Source organism: Lepus europaeus, chromosome 9, assembly GCF_033115175.1.
Source record: "Lepus europaeus isolate LE1 chromosome 9, mLepTim1.pri, whole genome shotgun sequence".
NCBI lineage: Eukaryota > Metazoa > Chordata > Mammalia > Lagomorpha > Leporidae > Lepus > Lepus europaeus.
In genome coordinates, this window is record NC_084835.1 from 21028937 (window position 1) to 21049930 (window position 20994).

Genomic DNA, 20994 nt, shown 5'->3' on the forward strand with positions numbered 1-20994 from the left:
AAATGAGCTGAGGGTCCAACATATGCAGCGGGAGAGGAACAGGATGATAAATCCACAGAAGAAAAAGCAAAGAAAATGCTAAAGAGCCAGGACGTGTCAACAACATCAACTACATAAAACCCAGCAAAACAGCAGTTACAGCAAAGGCATTCAACTTTATGCCAACACATTTGAAAACTGAGAACTAAAATTTTTCTAGAAATACATAACTCTCCTAAAACTAACCCAAGAAGGAATAAGATGCTTGCATAGCTCTATTTTCTATGTAGGTAAAACTCTCACAAAATACAAGGCCCAGGTGGTTCTGCAGATGTGTTCTACCGGACTTTCTAAGAACAGCTTATTCTAAACACACAAAGTTCTGCAAAATAGATGAAGGTAAAGATCAAAAAAATTAAGAAGAGTAGGACAAAGGCAAAGTATAGATTGATCCCAGTCTTTAACATTGGTGAAAAATACCCAAAAAAACATTAAATCTAATCTAGTACTTTATCATGTTAGGATGGCAAAGGAGATAAGCCATGTAACCATGTCAACATGCGCTAATCCGAAGCCAGGAGCCAGGTGCTTCTGGTCTCCCATGCGGGTGCAGAGCCCAAAGAACTTGGGCCATCCTCCACTGCACTCCCGGGCCACAGCAGAGAGCTGGCCTGGAAGAGGGGCAATCGGGACAGAATCTGGTGCCCCAACCGGGACTAGAACCTGTGGTGCTGGCGTCGCAGGTGGAGGATTAGCCTAGTGAGTCATGGCACCGGCCCAGACTGAATGTTTTATAAAGACATAGCCCTCTCCAAACTCGACGGTACCTGAGAAATGATAGGATTCATTATATCAGCCTCTCTTGACTGGATGGGTATCCATTTCCAGCTCCCAACCGATCAAAAGTAAGCAGTGTCCAGATAACAATAGCAGAAGACACCTTACTGTGCCATCAGGGGCTGCCCCCACCTGCCAGAATGCCCAGAACCGCTCAAGACAAAGGACATATGCACTTCCCGGGGCGGTGGTGGTGGTGAGCAACTCTGGCATTGTGCCCAAAAGGAACAAGTGTGCCTATGCAGAACACTGTGCAGGGTGCTACCCAAAGTGCTGTGTGGAGTGCGAGGCCTCCCTACTCCACAGAACCACTTCCTGCCAGGCTGTCGTCTTGTGTTGGAGCATAACCTCCCTCCGACTGCCCCCAGACCTTACCTGGGCTGCACATAGGCTTATGCAGAAGGTTAAATTGGGAGACTTGTTGAAGATGGGAGAATAAATCAATGGAATGTTATAAAGCCGTGAAACTAAACACAATGTGGACTTATTCCGTAAAACACGTTAAAGTAAAAAAGTCATAGAATGATAAAAAAACATCGTTTTAAACTCAAAACAGGCAAAACCAGTCTGTGTCTGCATACATAAATCTGTGACTGGGAAGTAAAAGAAAACGGTGACATTCAGCATACTGCTGAAGCAGAGACACGGGCTAGGGAGGAGGGCCCAGGTAAACAGGACAGCACTCATGATGATAAACTGTCTAATGGGCTCCTGCGAGTCCACATTAATATCATGCTTAAAGTTTATTTATTTTCATTTTATCTGAAAGGCAGAGAAACACAGAGAGAGAGAGATCTTCCATCTGCTGGTTCACTCCTCAAATGTCCACACAACAGTGGGATGGGACAGCTAAAGCCAAGAGCCCAGAACTCAATCCAGGTCTCCATGTCTGTGGTAGGAACCCAAGCACTTGAGCCATCATCCAGTGCTTCCCAGGCAATGTGTAAGCAGGAATCTGGATCAGAAGCAGAGAAGCCAGGACTTCAACCAGCCACTCCAATATGAGATCGGAGTGCTCCCAGGGCCAAATACCCGCACTCCACCATACCACACCCACATCATGCTTAGTAACTCACATGCAATGTGTCAATATTTCGTATAGATCAAATATGATATATTAAAACACTGCTTTAATCAACTGGCCAAGATCAGATTCCTTAAAAATGTGAGAATAACAGCTCCAAAGAAGCTGGCTTTTGATCCCTACTAAACAAGCAAAGGTGCAAAGTAGGAACAGTCAGATTAAAGCCAGAGTTCCTAAGGGCTCCGCAAATAGGCAGCTCCCAGGAGGAGCCACTAAAGTAATATAAATAATTACCTGCAGGGTGGCCTTTAGAATTACCTGATTAGAATGAACAGCACCAAAATAATTCAAAAGCAAGCAGTTCAAGGCTCTTTTTTAACTAAGGAGAGATCTACTAAATACTGCCATTTTTTTTTGCTTTACTTCTCATGAACACTTTTGTATTATGCCTTTATGGAATGTTTTTGGCAGCTCAGTTCCCTTTTTGTGACTGGGATGTTTGCACAGCATGTCTGTTGCCCATGCATCCAACAAACGTTTCTGGCAGTGCACCTGATAGGCCTCGGCAGCCGACGTTACCACCTGCTCCACTGCACCAACGACGAAGACTCCCTTCTTGATGTGCTCCCTTAAGTACAGGCCAGCAGATGCAGAGTCCAGCAGGTCATAGATCTGCTCATTGTAGATTTCAATAAAGGAACATTTGCAGAGGAAACTCTTCCCAGCTCCAGCCTGTAAAAGAAATTCTTCATTCAGATGCATTACCTTCACATCTTTATCCTTAGCTTGCACAGCTAAAGTATACATTTTGTATACTATTATCCCTTGACACAATATAAGATAGCCAGAAGTTAAAATCCAGGGAACTATTTTCAAGATATCACATTTTAAAGCAAACTGTGGTCCCAAGAGCCCTCAAGGTTTCCGGAGATCCCTCAGAGCCAACACAGGGAGATGGGAATTGAAAAGTCTTATATATTGTATTTCTTTATAAAGTTTTATTTGAAAGAAATGTTTTGCTCTTTAAAAGACTAAAAATAATTTATTTCAAAAGACTGTAGGGTTTTTTTTTTAAAAAGGGGAATTCCAATTTTTATTTATTTTCATTTGAAAGGCAGAGAGAGAAAGAGACAAGAATCTTCCATTTACTGGTTCACACCCCAAAAGCCTCCAACAGCCAGAGCTGGGCAGGCTGAAGCTAGGAGCCTGGAACTCAATCCGGGTCTCCCACTTGTGTGGCAGGGATCAAGTACTGAGCCATCATCTGCTGCCTCGTAGGGAACACATCAGCAGGAAGCTGGGTCGGAAGTGGAGGAGCCACGCACTCTGACGGGGATGCAGGGAGTCCTGAGCAGTGTCTTAACCACCGGGCCTCACATTCACCCCTTACAGGATTTTTAACCACAGAAATGCATGGCACTAAATTTAACTATTTCTCTGGCATGCAACCTTTGTGTCTAACTGCAACGTCAGAGACAATTTCAGCAAATGACTGTTAGAAAGAAAATTCCTTAGTCCAACTGAACTTAGTGGAGTTTATCTGAGTAAAGCAAAACATAAGAGATTTGTGAATCAGGTGGCTCCCAGAATCAAAGCAGGTCTGAGAGCTCCAACCAACATCATGATCAAACAGAAGCAAGGCAAAGACGGGCTGCAACTGTACATTTTGAGAATGGCCTGACCTGGGAGTCAACAAAAGAAAAGACCACATCCCAGAATGATAGTCATACCTCCTGTGGAGCCAGGAGACCATGGTAAGGTGGTAGCAGGTGCGACAAAGGCAGTAAGGACAGGCCCATCACTACTAGACATCATGAGCTTAGTGCAGATAGATGACAGGCTTGGTATTAGTACAGCTGTTTTCTTAGACTGAGACTTTCTTATGCTTTCTCTGCTATGAAATCTTTGGAGAGCCTGAGAAGTGATACCTCCCTTCCTTATAAACCCATAATCTAGGTCCAAGCATGATACATGCTTATAAACTAAAAACTCAGAATCCTTAATTTCACCATAAGAATTAAATGTGTCTTTGTACCACACCAGCCCATCCACACTGGAGAATCTCATCCATGGCCCTCCATGTATCATGAACTAATTATTAATAGCTAAGCACTTAAAACCAGGCACTTCATAGAAGTACTTTAATTTTATAGTACATTTTACCTTCTCTTTTTCACGATCAATTAAGGAAAACAAATATTCAAAACTTCGTGGGATTACTCCTCTCAGGTTATGAGAAAAATTATCAGATTCAGATGGCCCTAAAAAAAAAAAAACACAAAAACCCGCTGATTTTCATTCTGCCCCAAGAGTACTTGAAAATGGCAAAAATGCAAGGCAATTTACACAGAAATAAGGTGACATATCGAATAATCAGTTTCTTTTTTAAAAAAGATCTATTTTATTATTTTGGAAGAGTTACAGAGAAAGGTAGAGACAGAGACAGAGACAGAGAGAGAGAGACAGAGAGAGGTCTTCTATCCATTGGTTCACTCCCCAAATAGCCACAATGGTCAGAGCTGAGCTGATCTGAAGCCAGGAGCCAGGAGTCAGGAGCCAGGAGCCAGGAGCTTCTTCCAGGTCTCCCATGTGGGTGCAGGGACCCAAGGACTTGGGCCATGCTCCACTGCTTTCCCAGGTGAATTAGCAGGGAGCTGGATGGAAAGTGGAGCAGCCAGTACTCAAATTGGAGCCCATAGGGCATGCCAGCGCTGCAGGCCATGGTTTTAACCAGCTGCACCACAGTGCTGGCCCCAAATAATCAGTTTTTTACTTGTCCTGCAAACAAGTTAAATTCAGTCTGTTAGAGACAGATTAATAGAACCTAGCCATCAATGGAACTGAAGGAAAGACCCAGAGTTGCCACCAACCGATTGTAAAAAGTAGCTGTTGTCTGTTAAGTAACAACAAAGATCCATCTAGGTACTAAGCTTGAAATTCTTTCAACTGCCAAGTGCCAAAATCAGCAGAAAAACCAAATAATTATGTTTTTATTTATTACATGTGACATTATTTCTCATATACTGAGCTGAGCTCCATGCCATGGCCCTACGCTGTGTAACATAGGCTAATTACTCAATCTTTCTTAAGTTTCAGAGTTCTTAACAACTATAAAATGGAGTTAATAATGTTAATAACTACTGCACAGGGTTGTTGGGAAGAGCTAACGAAGTATTAACGTAAAGCACTTAGGGCACATTTTTAAAAGCATTAAGTACCAAAAATTAAGATTAAGTAGTACTTTTAAAATTGAGAAGTAAAAGCAGAGCTGGTAAGAAAGATACCATTGGGAATATTTTACAAGATTTCCATGTAGATGGAAAAATGCAGAATACTCCTGTCTTTATTTTGTTACACAGGGGGAAGGAAACGAGTTGATGCGTAAGTAACAGGATTTTAAGGAACAGCATTTCAAGCTGTAGCAATATTTACCAGAAAACAAAAAAATAAAAACACATGGCTAGAAAAGACCTGAAAAGTACTACAAACATTGGCTAAATATGCTAGAGAGACCAAATGCTGGTCTGTAAAAGAAAAGGTACAGAGAATAAATTTTAAAATATTATAGTTGTCTTAAACACCTTGTTGCACTATACCTGGAGTATTTAAAACTATCTTTGTAAAAACTGTAATTGAAGAAATATTTAACAGAGGGAGAAAAATCCATGTAAACAAATGAAGAAGACAAATAATATTGGAGTGTGCAAATAACGTTATATCATTTTTCTGCTGAGTAACACACAAAGATATTTAACTTTAGTTTCTATCATCTCTTGCTTAGGCTACTGCAGTAGCTCTTAATCTGGCTTCCACTATAAGCCCTTCTAATCTTTTTCCATTCAGCTGAGTAATCATTTTAATTATATGTCAGATCATGGAAGTCCTTTTTAAAAAAACCTTTCAATGACTTCCTATTACATTCAAAGCAAAATCCAAACTCCTCACCCGTGCCTACCTGATGCGGCCGCAAGCTGCAGCTCTAACTTCTCTTCCTCCTGACCCCACGGGGAAAACTTCACTCCAGCCACCTGAGGGCCCGTGCAGCCGAGGTCCCTCCACTGGGAAGGTCCTTTTCCCACAGTCTTCCACACTGTATTCAGTAACTCTTCAGCTGCCACCTCCTCAGGGGCCTTTCCTGGCCTACCACCTACAACGGCAACCCCCTGCTCCTCTCTATTCTGTTCTTCTTCATGGCACTTCTGACCTCGGGAAGTTACTTACTGCTACTTCTTTAAAAGATTTATTTGAAAGGTGCAGCAACAGAGAGTGAGATATCTTCCATTCACTGGCTCACTCTCCAAATACCCATAACATCTGAGGCCAGGCCAGGCTGAAGCTAGGAGCCAAAAACTCCATCTGGGTCTCCCATGTGGATGGGCAGAACTGAAGCACTTGGGCCATCACATGCTGCTTCCCATGTGCATCAGCTCGATCAGCAATGTGGAGCAGCCAGGACTTGAACCAGGCACTCTGATAGGGCATGTGGGCTCCTACGTAGTGCCTGAACTGGCTGCACCACAACACCCAGCCCTGTTTGCTTCTAATTGTCCATCCCTATTACCTGAGATGCTCAGCTACACAAGGCAGTCCTGGACAATGCTTTGTATCTGAACAGACCAAAACACCCTGAAGAGTATCTGGCACATTCAGAAGCCGTTTATTAAAAAAACAAAACACCAGAAAAACAAAAAAATGTAATTTCATCACAGGAAAATAAAAACTGTCAGCTCAGAAAAAATCTCAAGTCAAAAAACAATGAAGGGGCTGGTGCTGTGGCACAGCAGGTTAACGCCCTGGCCTGAAGCATCGGCATCCCATTTGGGCACTGGTTCAAGACCCGACTGCTCCACTTCTGGTCCAGCTCTCTGCTATGGCCTGGGAAAGCAGTAGAAGATGGCTTAAGTCCTTGGGCCCCTGCACCCATGTGGGAGACCCGGAGGAGGCTCCTGGCTCCTGGCTTTGGATCAGCACAGTCCTGGCCGTTGCAGCCAATTGGAGAGTGAACCATTGGATGGAAGACCTCTCTCTCTCTGCGTAACTCTGACTTTCACATAAATAATCTTAAAAAAAAAAAAAAAAGACAATGAAGGGGCAGGTGCAGTGAGGCAGCAAGTTAAGCCACCACCTGTGACATCAGCATCCCCTACCAGAGCACCAGTTTGCGTCCTGGTTACCCTGCTTCCGACCCAGCTTCTTGATTGGGAAAGCAGTGGAAGATGGCCCAAGTACTTGGGTCTCTGCCACCCAAGTGGGAGACCAAGATGGAGCTCTGGCTCCTGGCCTTGGCCTGGTCAAGCCTTGGCTACTGTGGCCATCTGGGAATGAACCAGTAGATGGTAGATGTCTCTATGTCTCTCCCCTTCTTTCTGTCACTCTGTTAAATAATACATCTTTAAAAAAGAAAAAAAAAAGTGAAGTGAAAAATCTGCACTCTACATCATAGACAAAAGGCTAATCTCTCCATTCTATAAAGAATCCCCATCAGTGAAGGGATTTTTATGTTAAAACTGCTTATTTATTTTCATTTTATCTGAAAGGCAGAGACAGCAGGATCTTCCACCTGCTAGTTCACTCCCCAAATGCCTGCAACACCCAGGGCTGGGCCAGGCCAAATCCAAGAACCAGGAATTCCATCTCACATGGGTGGCAGGGAACCAAGTACCCGAGTCCTCACTGCAGCCTCTCAGGGCGTGCATTAGCAGGAAGCAGGATCAGAAGTGGAGGAGCCAGGACTGGAACCAGGCACCACGGCATGGGATGTGCAGGGCCCATGCAGCACTTCACTGCCATCTGAAATGCCGACCCTGTGGGATGTTTTAAATGGCAAAAAGGCTGCAAACAGCATCTCAACAGAGAGGCTATTTTAATACCCAGTAAACACAAGAAAGGTGCTCAGTTACCAAGACAGTAGAGAAGTATGTTTAAACAAACAATACTATGCATGGCTACAGTTTTTTTTTTTTTTTTAATTTTTTTTGGACAGGCAGAGAAGACAGTGAGAGAGAGAGAGAGAGAGAGAGAGAGAGAGAGAGAGAGAGAAAGGTCTTCCTTTCCGTTGGTTCATCCCCCAAATGGCTGCTACGCCGGTGCACTGTGCTGATCCAAAGTCAGGAGCCAGGTGCTTCTTCCTGGTCTCCCATGCGGGTGCAGGGCCCAAGCACTTGGGCCATCCTCTACTGCCTTCCTGGCCACAGCAGAGAGCTGGACTGGAAGAGGAGCAACCAGGACAGAATCCGGCGCCCCGACCGGGACTAGAACCCGGTGTGCCAGCGCTGCAGGGAGAGGATTAGCCAAGTGAGCCGTGGTGCTGGCTGGCTAGAGTTTTAAAAGCTGACATTATAAGGTATAAACAAAGATGTGCAGTAAATGGAACTTGAACATGCCGCTGAAGCATGACAATTTTGTAAAACTGGCAGTATCTACTAAAGCTTATATCCTAGGGTCCAGCAATTCTACTCCTGGATACAGATCCAAGAGAAATGATGTCAAAAGACACATACAAGAAAAAATGATCACAGCAGCATTATTCACATGACCCTAGACTAGAAATAATCCAAATGTCATCAACAGTAGAATGGAATGCTCACTGACTCATTACACTGTGATGGAAATCAACTAGTACTGATATGGTGTAAACTAGGTAGCTATTTAGTCTAGGTGAGCTAGAATTTTTACAATCCTGCAATATAATGTTATCTCTTTAACTGTTGGCTGGATATATCCACCTTGCCAGGAAGCACCTGTGTCTCATCTGAGAATAGGGCACATGCTGAGACCCCATCCTGTTGTATATTCCATTACAGTACCACCCTCTACTTCATAAAAACAGACTGAGAATGGGGGGAGAGGTCTCTGCCACGGAGCAGGCTCTCTTCTTCCCTCTTTCATGGGCAACCCACTTGTCCACCCGTGGTGGCATTTCTCCGTATGAGCTGTCAACACTGGCGTGTGAATCTATGTTTATTCCCTCACTGTTCAGTCAGTCCTGTTCCTTCCTGTACATGTTATGAGTCTCTGCTTGGAATTTTTATCTTTGTGTGAGGCAAGGACTTGGAGCAGAAATGAAGACACTCACGCCTACATCCATTACCAGACATAACAACACAAATACATCTTAGAAACTCAGTGCTGAAAGAAAAGACAGAAACAAAATAATACAAACTATAAAATATCATTTGTATAAGTTCAAAACCAAGCAAAGCTAATAATAATAGAAGTCACAGTAACAGGTACATTAGGAGACACAGGTGGGGCAGCTACTGAATCTTAATCTGCCTAATGCTTATACAGATATAGAAGTTGATTGAAAATGGAATAAAAAGACAAGTTATGTATTCATTTTTTTTTTTTTTTTGACAGGCAGAGTGGACAGTGAGAGAGAGAGACAGAGAGAAAGGTCTTCCTTTTGCCGTTGGTTCACCCTCCAATGGCCGCCGCGGTAGCGCGCTGCGGCCGGCGCACCGCGCTGATGCGATGGCAGGAGCCAGGTGCTTCTCCTGGTCTCCCATGGGGTGCAGGACCCAAGGACTTGGGCCATCCTCCACTGCACTCCCTAGCCACAGCAGAGAGCTGGCCTGGAAGAGGGGCAACCGGGACAGGATCAGTGCCCCGACCGGGACTAGAACCCGGTGTGCCGGCGCCGCAAGGCGGAGGATTAGCCTGTTGAGCCACGGCGCCGGCCTATGTATTCATTTTTTAAAAGATTTATTTGAAAGTCAGAGTTAGAGAGAGAGAGAGAGAAAGAGAGAGACAGACAAACAGAAATCTTCCATCCACTGGTTCACTCCCCAGATAGGCCAGGCCGAAGCCAGGAGCTTCATTAGGGTCTCCCACATGGGTGGCAGGAGCCTAGGTACTTGGGGCATCTTCCACAGCTTTCCCCAGGCCATTAGCAGGGAGCTGGATTGAAAGCGGAGCAGCCAGGACACAAACTGGGAACCAGATGGGATTGCAGGTAGCAGCTCTACCACTACACCAACACCACCCCTGATAAGTTTATTTTGATGCCCCATAATCTGAAATTCATGAAGTTTTTTGATAATACACATTTTTTTTCATGAACTTTTTGAAAATTCTACATATATAAAAATTCATTCAACTCTATTGAAAATCTGTTTCTTGGGCTAGGGCACACAGCTGCACACATGATTAACACATGGACATTGCTATCAAGGGACTCACAGCCTGGCAGAAGCCCAGGGACCTTCCTGATTTCATAACAGCCACATCACATATAGAAAACTACCAGGTGCTATCATCATGGAGTGTTGATTAGGGCCAGCAAATGTTAAGTCTTGATTTACTTACCCATCATAGTAAATGTCTTCCCTGAGCCAGTCTGCCCACTGCAAAAAGGAATTTTTATATATTATTTTTATACATAAAATTTAGAAAACTACTGTCCAATTCTAATACAGTCTGCTAATACATAAAATCGTTTTTTATTTTTCAACTATATTAGGTAAAAATTCATCTTATTTTTCTCCAATCTCACTACAAAGAGCTAACCATTATTAAATGTTAGTAAATGCTTCTATATTATATAAAGCTGGCCCTTAAATTTTCATTTAATTTTTATTTATAAAAATTGGGTTGATACTTTGCATATTGCTCTATAATCTGTCTTCCCTTTAATTTTATCTCAGATATCTTTCTATTTCAGTAAATAAGAGGTCATTATTTTTCACAACTACATAGTATTCCTTGAATATGGAATCTTGTGGTATCATAATTTATTAAACTAGAGTCAATTACACTTTTGTTACCAATTTTTGCTATTGGAAACACTGCAGTAATCCCTTTCCTAAATTCTTTTCTTTTCTTTTTTTAAAAGACTTATTTATTTTTTGAAAGAGTTACAGAGAGGGAATGAATGAAAGAGAGATAAAGATCTTCCATCCACGAGTTCACTTTCCAAGTGGCCACAATGGCAGGGCCAGGCCAAAGTCAGGAGCCAGAAGCTTCCTGCAGGTCTCCCACATGGGTGCAGGGGCCCAAGCACTTGGGCCATCCTCTGCTGCTTTCCCAGGCCATAGCACGGAGCTGGATTGGAAGTGGAGCAGCCAAGACACGAATTGTTTGTTGCCCTTATGGGATGCAAGCATCACAGGTGGTGGCTTTACCTGCTATCCCGAATATCCAGTCACGGGTTACAACGAGCTGGTGCAGAAGGCCAAACTGGCTGAGCAAGGAGCTTAATTACCTAAGAGCAGAGGAATCTTCTCTCAGATGCCTAGAAAAATGTTGTAGGAGCCTGTAGGTCATCTTTGAGACTTGTCTCAAGTATTGAGAAAAAGACCAGAGGTCCTGAGAAAAAAACAGCAGATGGCTCAGGAACACAGAGAGAAAACTGAGAGTTAAGAGGTATCTGCCATGATGTACTTTCTCTTTTGGACAAAGTTCTTTTTTTAAAAAAGATTTATTTATTTATTTATTTGAAAGGCAGTATTACAGGGCCCGGCGTCATGGCTCACTTGGTTAATCCTCCGCCTGTGGCACTGGCATCCCATCTGGGCGCTGGGTTCTAGTCCCAGTTGCTCCTCTTCTAGTCTAGCTCTCTGCTGTGGCCCAGGAGGGCAGTGGAGGATGGCCCAGGTGCTTGGGCCCCTGCACCCGCATGGGAGACCAGGAAGAAGCACCTGGCTCCTGGCTTCGGATCGGCACAGCCGTAGCGGCCATTTGGGAGGTGAACCAATGGAAGGAAGACCTGTCTCTCTCTTTCTGTAATTCTACCTGTCAAATAAATTTAAAAAAAAAAAAAAAAACACAAAACTTTTAAGTAGATAAGTACAATAAACTATTATACTAATGTTAAAAAAAAAAAAAAAAAAAAAGGCAGTATTACAGAGAGACAGAGACAGAGAGAAAAAGAGATCTGGTTCACTGGTTCACTCCCCAAATGGTCACAATGGCCAGAGCAGGGCTGATCTGAAGCCAGGAGCCAGGAACTTCTGGGTCTCCCACTCAAGTGCAGGTGCCCAAGGACTTGGGCCATCTTCCACTGCTCTCCCAGACCACAGCACAGAGCTCGATCAGAAGTGGAGCAGCTGAGACTCAAACTGACACCCATGTGGGATGCTGTGGCCCGGGAGTGCAGTGGAGGATGGCCCAAGGGCTTGGGCCCTGCAGCCCATGGGAGACCAGGAGAAGCACCTGGCTCCTGCCTTTGGATCAGCACGGTGCGCCGGCCGCAGCACGCCGGCCGCAGCACGCCGGCCGAGGCCATTGGAGGGTGAACCAACGGCAAAGGAAGACCTTTCTCTCTCTCTCTCTCTCTCACTGTCCACTCTGCCTGTCAAAAAAAAAATAATAATAAAAAAAATTAAGAAAAAAAAAGGAAGGTAGAGATAAAGAGAAAGGAAGGCTAGGAATCCCCCGCAGTCCTGGAGCACCACAGGCATCAGCAGGAACGCCCGTTTACTTCATCTGTACACAAATGCACATGCATAGAAGCAACGGTAGCTGTGCCTCTATACATGACTGGGGACAGATACACATACATTACCCAGCTCTGCCGAGAAGGCCTAGGAGCAGTGATACGCCAACAGCAACAGACAACCCAGTTGCCCAGATTTTGGTTTTTAAAAACTGTTCTCTAACAAAAGGAACCAAGATGCTTTGTAAATGGTTGATTCTAGGCCTAGAGCAGAGGAAATACAAGATGATCCAGGAGCATCCGTAAACCTTGAAGTGAGAAGTGCACAAGCACTGAAGGACGTGATATGTCAAAGGGACACAGAAACCATCCCATCTGACTGCTGATTCTCCAGGTGGGGCGGCCTCACCCACAGAGCCCTTACCATCAGAGAACCCTTCCCGCTGCAGTCAGGGTAATCTGAGAGAGCCAGAGGAGCCAGAGAGATGTTGTTGGCTCTGAAGACAGAGAAAGGGGGTTGTAAGCCCAGTAAGGCGGGTCACCTCTAGACCCTAAAAAAGGCAAGGAAACAGCTCTTCCAGCAGAGATTCCAGAAAAAAAGCACAGCCAGACTGAGGCTGGGATTTCAGCCCAGTGAGAGCCATGGTGAATTGTGCACTTATAGAACAGGAGGGTAGTACATCTGCGCTGTTTTTAGCCACTAAGTTTGCAGTAATTTGTTACAACAGCAATAGGAAGGGGCCAGCGCTGTGGCACAGCACATAAAGCTGCTGCCTGTGGTGCTAGCATCCCACATGGTGTCGGTTTGAGTCCTGGCTGCTCCACTTTAGATCCAGCTCCCTACTAATGTGTCTGGGAAAGCAGTGGAGGATGGCCCAAGTATTTGGGCCCCTGCATGCATGTGGGAGACCTGGGAGGAGTGAACCAGTGGATGAAGTTTCTCTGTCTCTCCCTATCCTTTTCTCACTATAACTCTGCCTTTCAAAGAAATAAACAAATCTTTTAACAAAAACCAGCAACAGGGAACTAATATAAGCACTTACTATGCAAAGATGGTCCCATTATAACCACTCATGCAGGACTCCACAATGCTTTTAGCCACAGCTGAGAATACAGATTCCTATAAACACAAGCACCAAACTTGTTAGCATTTCATTAAAACACACACATACATTTGTCCTATATTTTACAAACAACAAAAACTGAGTGCTTGGATTTTTTTCTACAGTTGTGATAACATGAAGATTATATCCTTTATGGAAAAATGGCAAAAAGTCTAAGACAATAAGACTTTAAACACAATTAGGTTGATTAATTTCCTATACAATCACTGACCTAAAATACACATCTTAAGCGTTATACAGAATTTTGAATAGAATATTACATGGAAATATTCTGTTATGAGCATAAAATGCATAGCCCTACATTTCTTCAGTAATTTTCCCATGAATTTGTACTAAATAGTCAACCTCTGATTTTTATGTTACATGGAGGTAGATGCAGCCTACGAACAATGCAAGAACTACCAAACCTACCTGCTTCAATACAGTAGTCATGAGCCACATGTGCCTACTGAGTACCTGGAATATTGCCGTCCAAATTGAGACATGCAGTTAAGTATGAAATACACACATATTTGGAAGGCAGAGTTTGACAAAGAGAATGAGAGGTTTCTCATTCTCAGAAAGTTGTGCTGGCTAGCACTGACTGGATCGTCACCAAATTTCCCTCAACTAGAGAAGCCACGGGGGACGGCATAATAAGCCGGACTCCTTGAACCAGGCAGTTCAGCTCCATGTGTCCATCATCTGAGCAGCTCCGCACAGCACGACTGCACCATCACCGAGTACAAAGGGACAGCAAAGTGGCCTTGTGTCACTCGGGTACACAGTTTGATGAAGAAAGAAGGAAACTAATTTTTAATACAATTACGATTTAAAAAATAATTATGGAATATTTGAACAGCCTTAACTGACATCTGCCAAACTAAAGAGACTAGAAATAAAATCCGTGCACACCAAGTGTACTGCCGCACGGGAGGAGGGGCTCACTACCTGAGTGGTGTCCACGTCGGCGACGTGGTCAAACGTGAAGGTCTTGGGCTCGGGGTTGGAGTGCAGCCGCAGCGTCGTGGCGGACAGCACAGACAGGCACAGGCTCTGTTCTCCCTCGGCCGCCCGCGGGCCCTCTGCAGGGGGACGCAGGCGCACGAACACTTTGATGGCATCACCTTCATTACTAAGACAAAAGTGGCAGAACAGCTAAGCTTATGAGATAAAAGCAAACAGAAGAGAGGATCCTGGTCTCATAGGGCCTCTGCTTCTATAAGTGGCCCCAACGAAGCCCAAGCCTGACCCCTGTAAACGCACCTCACTAGGGTGTCCCGTGCCCCCGCACCTGTACCACTACGCTGCATAGTCAGCACCTTCCCCAGAAATCAATCAAAGGGAACTCCTCTCCAGGGGCGCCCAGCACTGCTCGGCTCTCACCTCCCTCTTCCTTGCAATGATAAAGTACGTTGCTCCAGGGGAAAGTTATGCCACGGATCCTACATGTCTGCCTGGAAGGCCAGGGAGCAGGGGAGGTGTGGTTTTTCCTTACTGCCAGCTGTGGGGACCAAGCTACATTTTGAAAGCAGTACCCCGGCCGGCACCGTGGCTTAACAGGCTAATCCTCCGCCTTGCGGCGCCGGCACACCGGGTTCTAGTCCCGGTTGGGGCACCGGACTCTATCCCGGTTGCCCCCCTTCCAGGCCAGCTCTCTGCTATGGCCCGGGAGTGCAGTGGAGGATGGCCCAAGTGCTTGGGCCCTGCACCCGCAAGGGAGACCAGGAGAAGCACCTGGCTCCTGGCTTCGGATCAGCGAGATGCGCCGGCAGCAGCGGCCATTGGAGGGTGAACCAACGGCAAAAAGGAAGACCTTCCTCTCTGTCTCTCTCACTATCCACTCTGCCTGTCAAAAAAAAAAAAAAAAAAAAAAAAAAGAAAGAAGTACCCCTTTTTATGCTAAATGGTTGCTTTAAAAATACAACATCCCTAACTCTTTGGGGCTCATCAGCAAAATTTTCTTACCTTGGCTGGTTAGACTGACAATTTGTCACACTGCGCAACTCAGCTAGAAAAAAGATAACGAAGTCATTAGAGGTGGCCCCGGCTGCACTACAGAAGCCCATCCCGTCCCCCTCAGTTGCTGACGCGCCCTCTCAGTCCCCCCGATCCCTGACACAGCCGGTGGGGAGCACGCCTTCCACGCTGCACCCTAGCCCCTTACATCGGCGATGATGTCAACCCTCACGGTTTCAGATGCTAGGGATATTGGGGACTTCCAAATCGAAACCTCCCAGGCTGTTCTTCTGAGCCCCGGGCTTGGCCAGCTGATCACCTACTTGATATCCGCAGCGGGCAAAGTCTCAGATTTAATGCGTCCAAGCCTGAGAGCCTCATCACCCTTCCCCCTCCAGCTCAGTGAACGGCAACGCCAGCTTTCCAGTTGCTCAGACCCTGTTCTTTTCCGAGCTCATATCCAATCTGTCAGCAATCTTCAACACACAGGCAAGAGATAACAAGTGTTGGAGAGGATGTAGAGAAAAGAGGACCTCTGCACACCGCTGTGTGTGCAGCCACTATGGAAAACAGCCTCGGGGATCCTCAAAAAGCACTACAGCTTCCATAGGATCCAGCAACCCCACTTCTGGGAATACGTCCTGGGAAATGAAAGCGCTCCACTGATGAGAGGAGATGAGATGGCCGCATTTCACGTTTACTGCAGCACTGTTCCCAGTAGCTAAGAGAGGGCAACCACTGAAGTGTTCATCCCCTGACAAATGGATAAGAAAATGTGGTGCATACACACAATGGAATACCATGCAGCTACCAAGAAAGCAAGAAGCCTTGTCATTCGCAGCAGCACAGCTGGAGCTAGAGGTTATTACATTAAGTGAAATAAGCCAAGTACGTAAGGACAGGTATCACGTGATCTCACTCCTACGTGGAATGTGAAATTAAAAAAAGTGATCTCATAGAAGCTAAAAGTCTGATACAGGTGGGCAAGGATGTGAAGAAATCAGAACTCTCAGGTGCTCCTGGTGGGAAGCTAAGATGATGCAGCCGTTTTTAAAGAGAGCTTGTGGGCCGACACTGTGGCATAGCAGGTAAAGCCGCCACCTGCAGTGCTGGCATCCAATACAGATGCCGGTTCAAGTCCCAGCTGCTCCACTTCCGACTGTGCTCTCTGCAGTGGAAGATGGCCCAAGTCCTTGGGCCCCAGCACCCTTGTGGGAGACCTGGAAGAAGCTCCTGGCTCCTGGCTTTGGATCAGTGTGGCTCTGGCCATTGCAGCAGCCATTTGGGGAGTCAACCAGCGGAGGGAAGACTTCTCTTTCTTTGCCTCTGCCTCTCTGTAACTCTGCCTTTCAAATAAATTTAAAGAAAAAAAAAAAAAAAAAAAAGAGCCTGGCTATTCCCTAAATGATTAACTACAGTTATCCAAGACCCTGAAACATACTGTAATAAAAGAAATATATATATATATATATATATATATATCTGATCTTCAGCTCCTCTCCCTGGTACACAAGTATTAGCTGACTAACGGCTGCCAGCCCCTAAGGTAGCTTCAGGATAGGCCCGGCCACCTGAAAGCAAACGGCAAGATTAGAAAGGTCAGGGGCCCAAGGGTTAAGCTGATGGACAGCGACAGCCCTGTAATGCAGCTTCCACAGAAACCCAGGCCAGGGCTGGAAGAGCTTCCAGATAGCCAAACACGTGGAGGTTCCTGGAGGCTGGCAGATCCAGACAGCGCATGGAGGCTCCACCCCCTCTCCCTCATGCCCTGCCTCTTCATCTTCTATAAGGTTCTTAGAGCAAACAGGAAGTAAATGCCTACTCACTTCTGCGCTCTGCTCCAGAGAATTAATCAAAACCCGTAATGCAGCACTGGACAACAGACAGCACAGCAGAGTGGCCTCAGAGACAGGAAAGAGGCCATGAGCCTCAGACTTCTTCCAATTTACTACCTGCGGTTTCTAGATGTAGTGCAGGCGGAGCAGTGCTCAACAGCCTGGTAATAAGGGTGATGTGAGGAAAAACAGTCCGGAGTTGGCAGCTAGAGTTTGTAGAGTAAAAAACTAGATGAGAGGTTCACAAAAAGAGGAAGCTCTTTGTCTCCACAGAAATCTCTGTAATAGGATGGATACTTATCTACATACGTGTATAACTTTCCTGCAATTCCAGCATTCCAAATAAAATGTTTACTTAAAAAAGAAGCGAAGCTAATTAGGTAATAGTGACATAAAGTGAGTTTAAAAATTACATAAGGGCGGGTGTTGGCACAGCGGTTAAGACACCACTTGGGACTCCTGCATCCCTTCTCAAAGTGCCTGGTTGGAGTCCTGGTTCTGCTTCTGTCCCAGCTTCCTGCTGGTGCACACCCTGGAACGGTACAGGTGATGGCTCCAGTATTTGGGTCTCTGACACCTACATGGAGTTCCTGGCTCTTGGTTTTGGCCTGGCCCAGCTCTGGCTACTATACACATTTGGGGAGTGAACCAGCAGAACTTTTTTTCTCTCTTTCCCTGTCATTCAAATAACAAATGAAAATAAATTTAAAAATTTTAAATTACATAGAGGTGGACAGTTTTTTAATTTTTTTTTTAAGATTTTATTTATTTGAAAGACAGAGTTACAGAGAGGTCTTCCATCCGCTGGTTCACTCCCCAGATGGCCGCAAAGGCCGGAGCTGTGCCGATCTGAAGCCAGGAGCCAGGAACTTCTTCTGGGTCTCCCACATGCGTGCAGGGGCCCAAGGACTTGGGTCATCTTCTACTGCTATCCTAGGCCATAGCAGAGAGCTGGATTGGAAGAGGAACAGCTGGGACTAGAATCAGTGCCCATATGGGATGTCAGCGCTTCAGGCCAGGGCGTTAACCTGCTGCGCCACAGCACCGGCTCCTGGATAGGTTTATCGTGATTCTAATTGGGATCTGAGGGAACATCATGAAGTGCCAAGATGCACACACACAGACATGCTAGAAGCATCTTCTACCCTTCACCGCCCCATTGTGCCACCTCCTGATCGAAAGTTAAAGGGAGCACAGAAGTCCATCATGTGGCTACCTCAAGATTCTGACATTAAAAGGGAGTCCTCTGTAGACATTCACGGAAAGCCTTTAAACTTTGATGTCCCCTGTGTGTCTGCCTAAAAATACGTGGAGACTATTTTCAGCAGCTTTATTCATGATGGTTCCATCTAGAAACCCAAACGTCCACCACATGAGACTAAACAAACTGAGGTATGCTCACATTCTGGGACACTTCACGGCAACGAGAAAGAATTCACCACGGCTATGTTCGACAGCGCTCACATACCCAGTAAAAGCAGCCAGGGTGAAAGAACACATCCTGTACCGTCTGTAAGAGGTTCAAGAACAGACAAATCAGTGGTGGTAAAGTCAGGGCAGTGGTTGGAGTGTGTGTGTGTGTGTGTGTGTGTGGCAGTAGAGCAGGAGGTGCACAGGGGACTTTGTGGGTACAGGAACAGCTCCACTTCTTGATCTAGTAGTGGTTACAGGAGTGTACTCACACAAAAATCTCTTGAACAGTACTCTTGAGGTTCCTGCCCTTGACTACGTGTAAGTTATGTCTCAACAAACGAGAACTTTTCTTAAGTTTCCCCCACTTTAAAATGGCCCTATGACGCTTGACTTTGCAGCATAAATATTTACTCATCAATCATTTGACCAAATATGATTAAGTTTAGAAAAAGAATCTTAAACTCAGTTTCTTAAGGGTTATATTGCACGTTCTCACTTCTGAGTTGACAGCAACCCGTGGTGCCAGTGGTGTCACTAGAGACGGCCTGCGGGCACACAGAGCACACCGCTCTCTCCCTCCATGGGCTCCCACTTCATGCTGAAGGCTTCTGGACCGCAGGGAAGGTGACTTAACCTAGACTGTTGTCAACCTCAGTTCTGCTAACAAATTCCAGGGAATGGCCAAGTTCCCTAGGGCATCCCCACTGTCCCATCACTTTCAGAAAGCTGCTCAAGTTCAGCTCATAGGCAGGACAGGTAACAGACTGTCACGAACACCACGTTCCATTAAATAAGCTCGTGCTCTAACTATGGCACCGGTAGTAATTCTCTTGCTTGAGTCCACATGCACTGAACTTACGGCAGAGGGTGGAAAGAACAAATACTACAAAGTACAGAAAGCAGAATAAATATGTCTGTCCAGCGATGTTCCAATCTGAATACTGAAAATGGGCAAAAGGAGTATTTTAGATGGACAAAGAGAGTACCACCAGGTATTTGGATAACATCATGATTGACCTGAAAAGTTAATAAAGCAACAGACTCGTCAGAAAACAAAGGCAACTAACCGAGTTACAAGCAGTAAGGACGCTGGGAAGTTCAAATGCTGAAAGCTCACAATTTCTTCAGAATCCTTGAACACGGGCCTCTCTCTCCATTGCTAGCACGAGATCAGTTCACCACCACCTTGACTCCCTAAGCGTCCTTGAGGAGCCAGACAAGGGAAGAGTTGCACCCATTCAGAGATGGCAAATGACTCCAAAGCTAGTGAAGAGACTATCAAAGGCAAAAACGACAGTGCTCTCCTCTATGGAAAAAAGGGAAGAAATCCGATGGATTTTTCTTGCAGGGAAAACAGAGACTGTGAGAATATACAGCAGAGTCCTCTTAGCCGACTTCTGCTTTCCGAGACAATAAATAGGAAATTTCAGACACACACAATTCCCAAGGTTCAGAGAGCTCTGTTCTGAGCAGCACGTCAGTCTCCCAGGGACCTGCCTGGGGTGGGGGCCACCCGGCCGGCGCATCAGCGCTGTGTGCTCTCTGCACCTGAGTCACGAGTAGCCACCCTGGGGACCAGATCACTGTGCAGAGACCCCCGCGCTGTGTGCAAACAACGCTTCCTTGACCTCATACTGATCCCAAAGCCCAGGAGCAGCGATAATAGCAATCGGATTGCAGCGAATTGTGATACCTCTTCTCCTTTATTGTTGTTCTTAACCTCTCACTGTGCGTGACTTACAAGTTAAACTGTACCCCAGGTTATGGGCACAGAGAAAACACCGTATTACCACGGGATGCGGTGCTGTGTGCACAGTGACCTGGCCCCCAGGATGGCTTCTAAGCCATCAAGTGCAGAAGCACACACAGTGCTGATACGAGGGCCAGTGGCTCTCCTGCAGCGGGCCTGGCGCGCCCTGGGTGGAGGGACACTGAAGACAGCGCCGCAATCTGCGGAGGCAAGCCACCGGCGAAGAAGCGGCAGGGACACACACACAAACGCTGTCCCGCCCGAAGTCTGCGAAGAGCACAAGGCGTGAGAGCAAGGGCCCGCCCCAGGCCAGGCCGCCCGGCGGGGACGTGCAGAAAGCGGCCAGAACGAGCGCGACACCGGGCGCCGGCTCCGGGTTCTGCTCGCGGCCGGCCCGAGCGCATGAGACCGCGCCCGCTCCCAGCGTGCGCCCCGCACACAGAAGGAGAAGACGAGGGCGGCTCCATTGTCTTTGAGGGCCACCGATTCCACAGGCCCGCGCGAGCTTGGGCAGTTCCTACCCTTCGCCCCTCCGAGGAACCCCTGACGGCGGGTTCGGGATCACGAAGCCAGGGCTCCAGACTTACTTTTGCAGCCCGGCGCCATAGCACCCTCAGCCCTCGATCCCGAGGCCGCGGCCCAGGACCCCACCTCCCAGTCGCGCAGCGCGCCGGGATACCGACCGCTCAAGATGGCCGCGGATTTGAATTTGGCGCTTG

At 46.3% G+C, this 20994-nt stretch overlaps 1 protein-coding gene across 1 annotated transcript in view; it reads right to left on the reverse strand.

Moving 5' to 3' along the window:
• Positions 1 to 20977, reverse strand: part of KIF15 (kinesin family member 15) — a 62670-nt gene extending 41693 nt beyond the window's left edge. The window contains exons 1-7 of the mRNA XM_062200699.1: positions 20863 to 20977; positions 15287 to 15329; positions 14270 to 14453; positions 13259 to 13335; positions 10148 to 10185; positions 4004 to 4101; positions 2393 to 2572 (exon numbers count right to left, since the gene is read on the reverse strand). Of these exons, the coding sequence (XP_062056683.1) occupies positions 2393 to 2572; positions 4004 to 4101; positions 10148 to 10185; positions 13259 to 13335; positions 14270 to 14453; positions 15287 to 15329; positions 20863 to 20881 (639 nt within the window). The 5' untranslated portion in view covers positions 20882 to 20977. The remainder of the gene's footprint in view (positions 1 to 2392; positions 2573 to 4003; positions 4102 to 10147; positions 10186 to 13258; positions 13336 to 14269; positions 14454 to 15286; positions 15330 to 20862) is intronic.
• Positions 20978 to 20994: the final 17 nt, after the last annotated feature.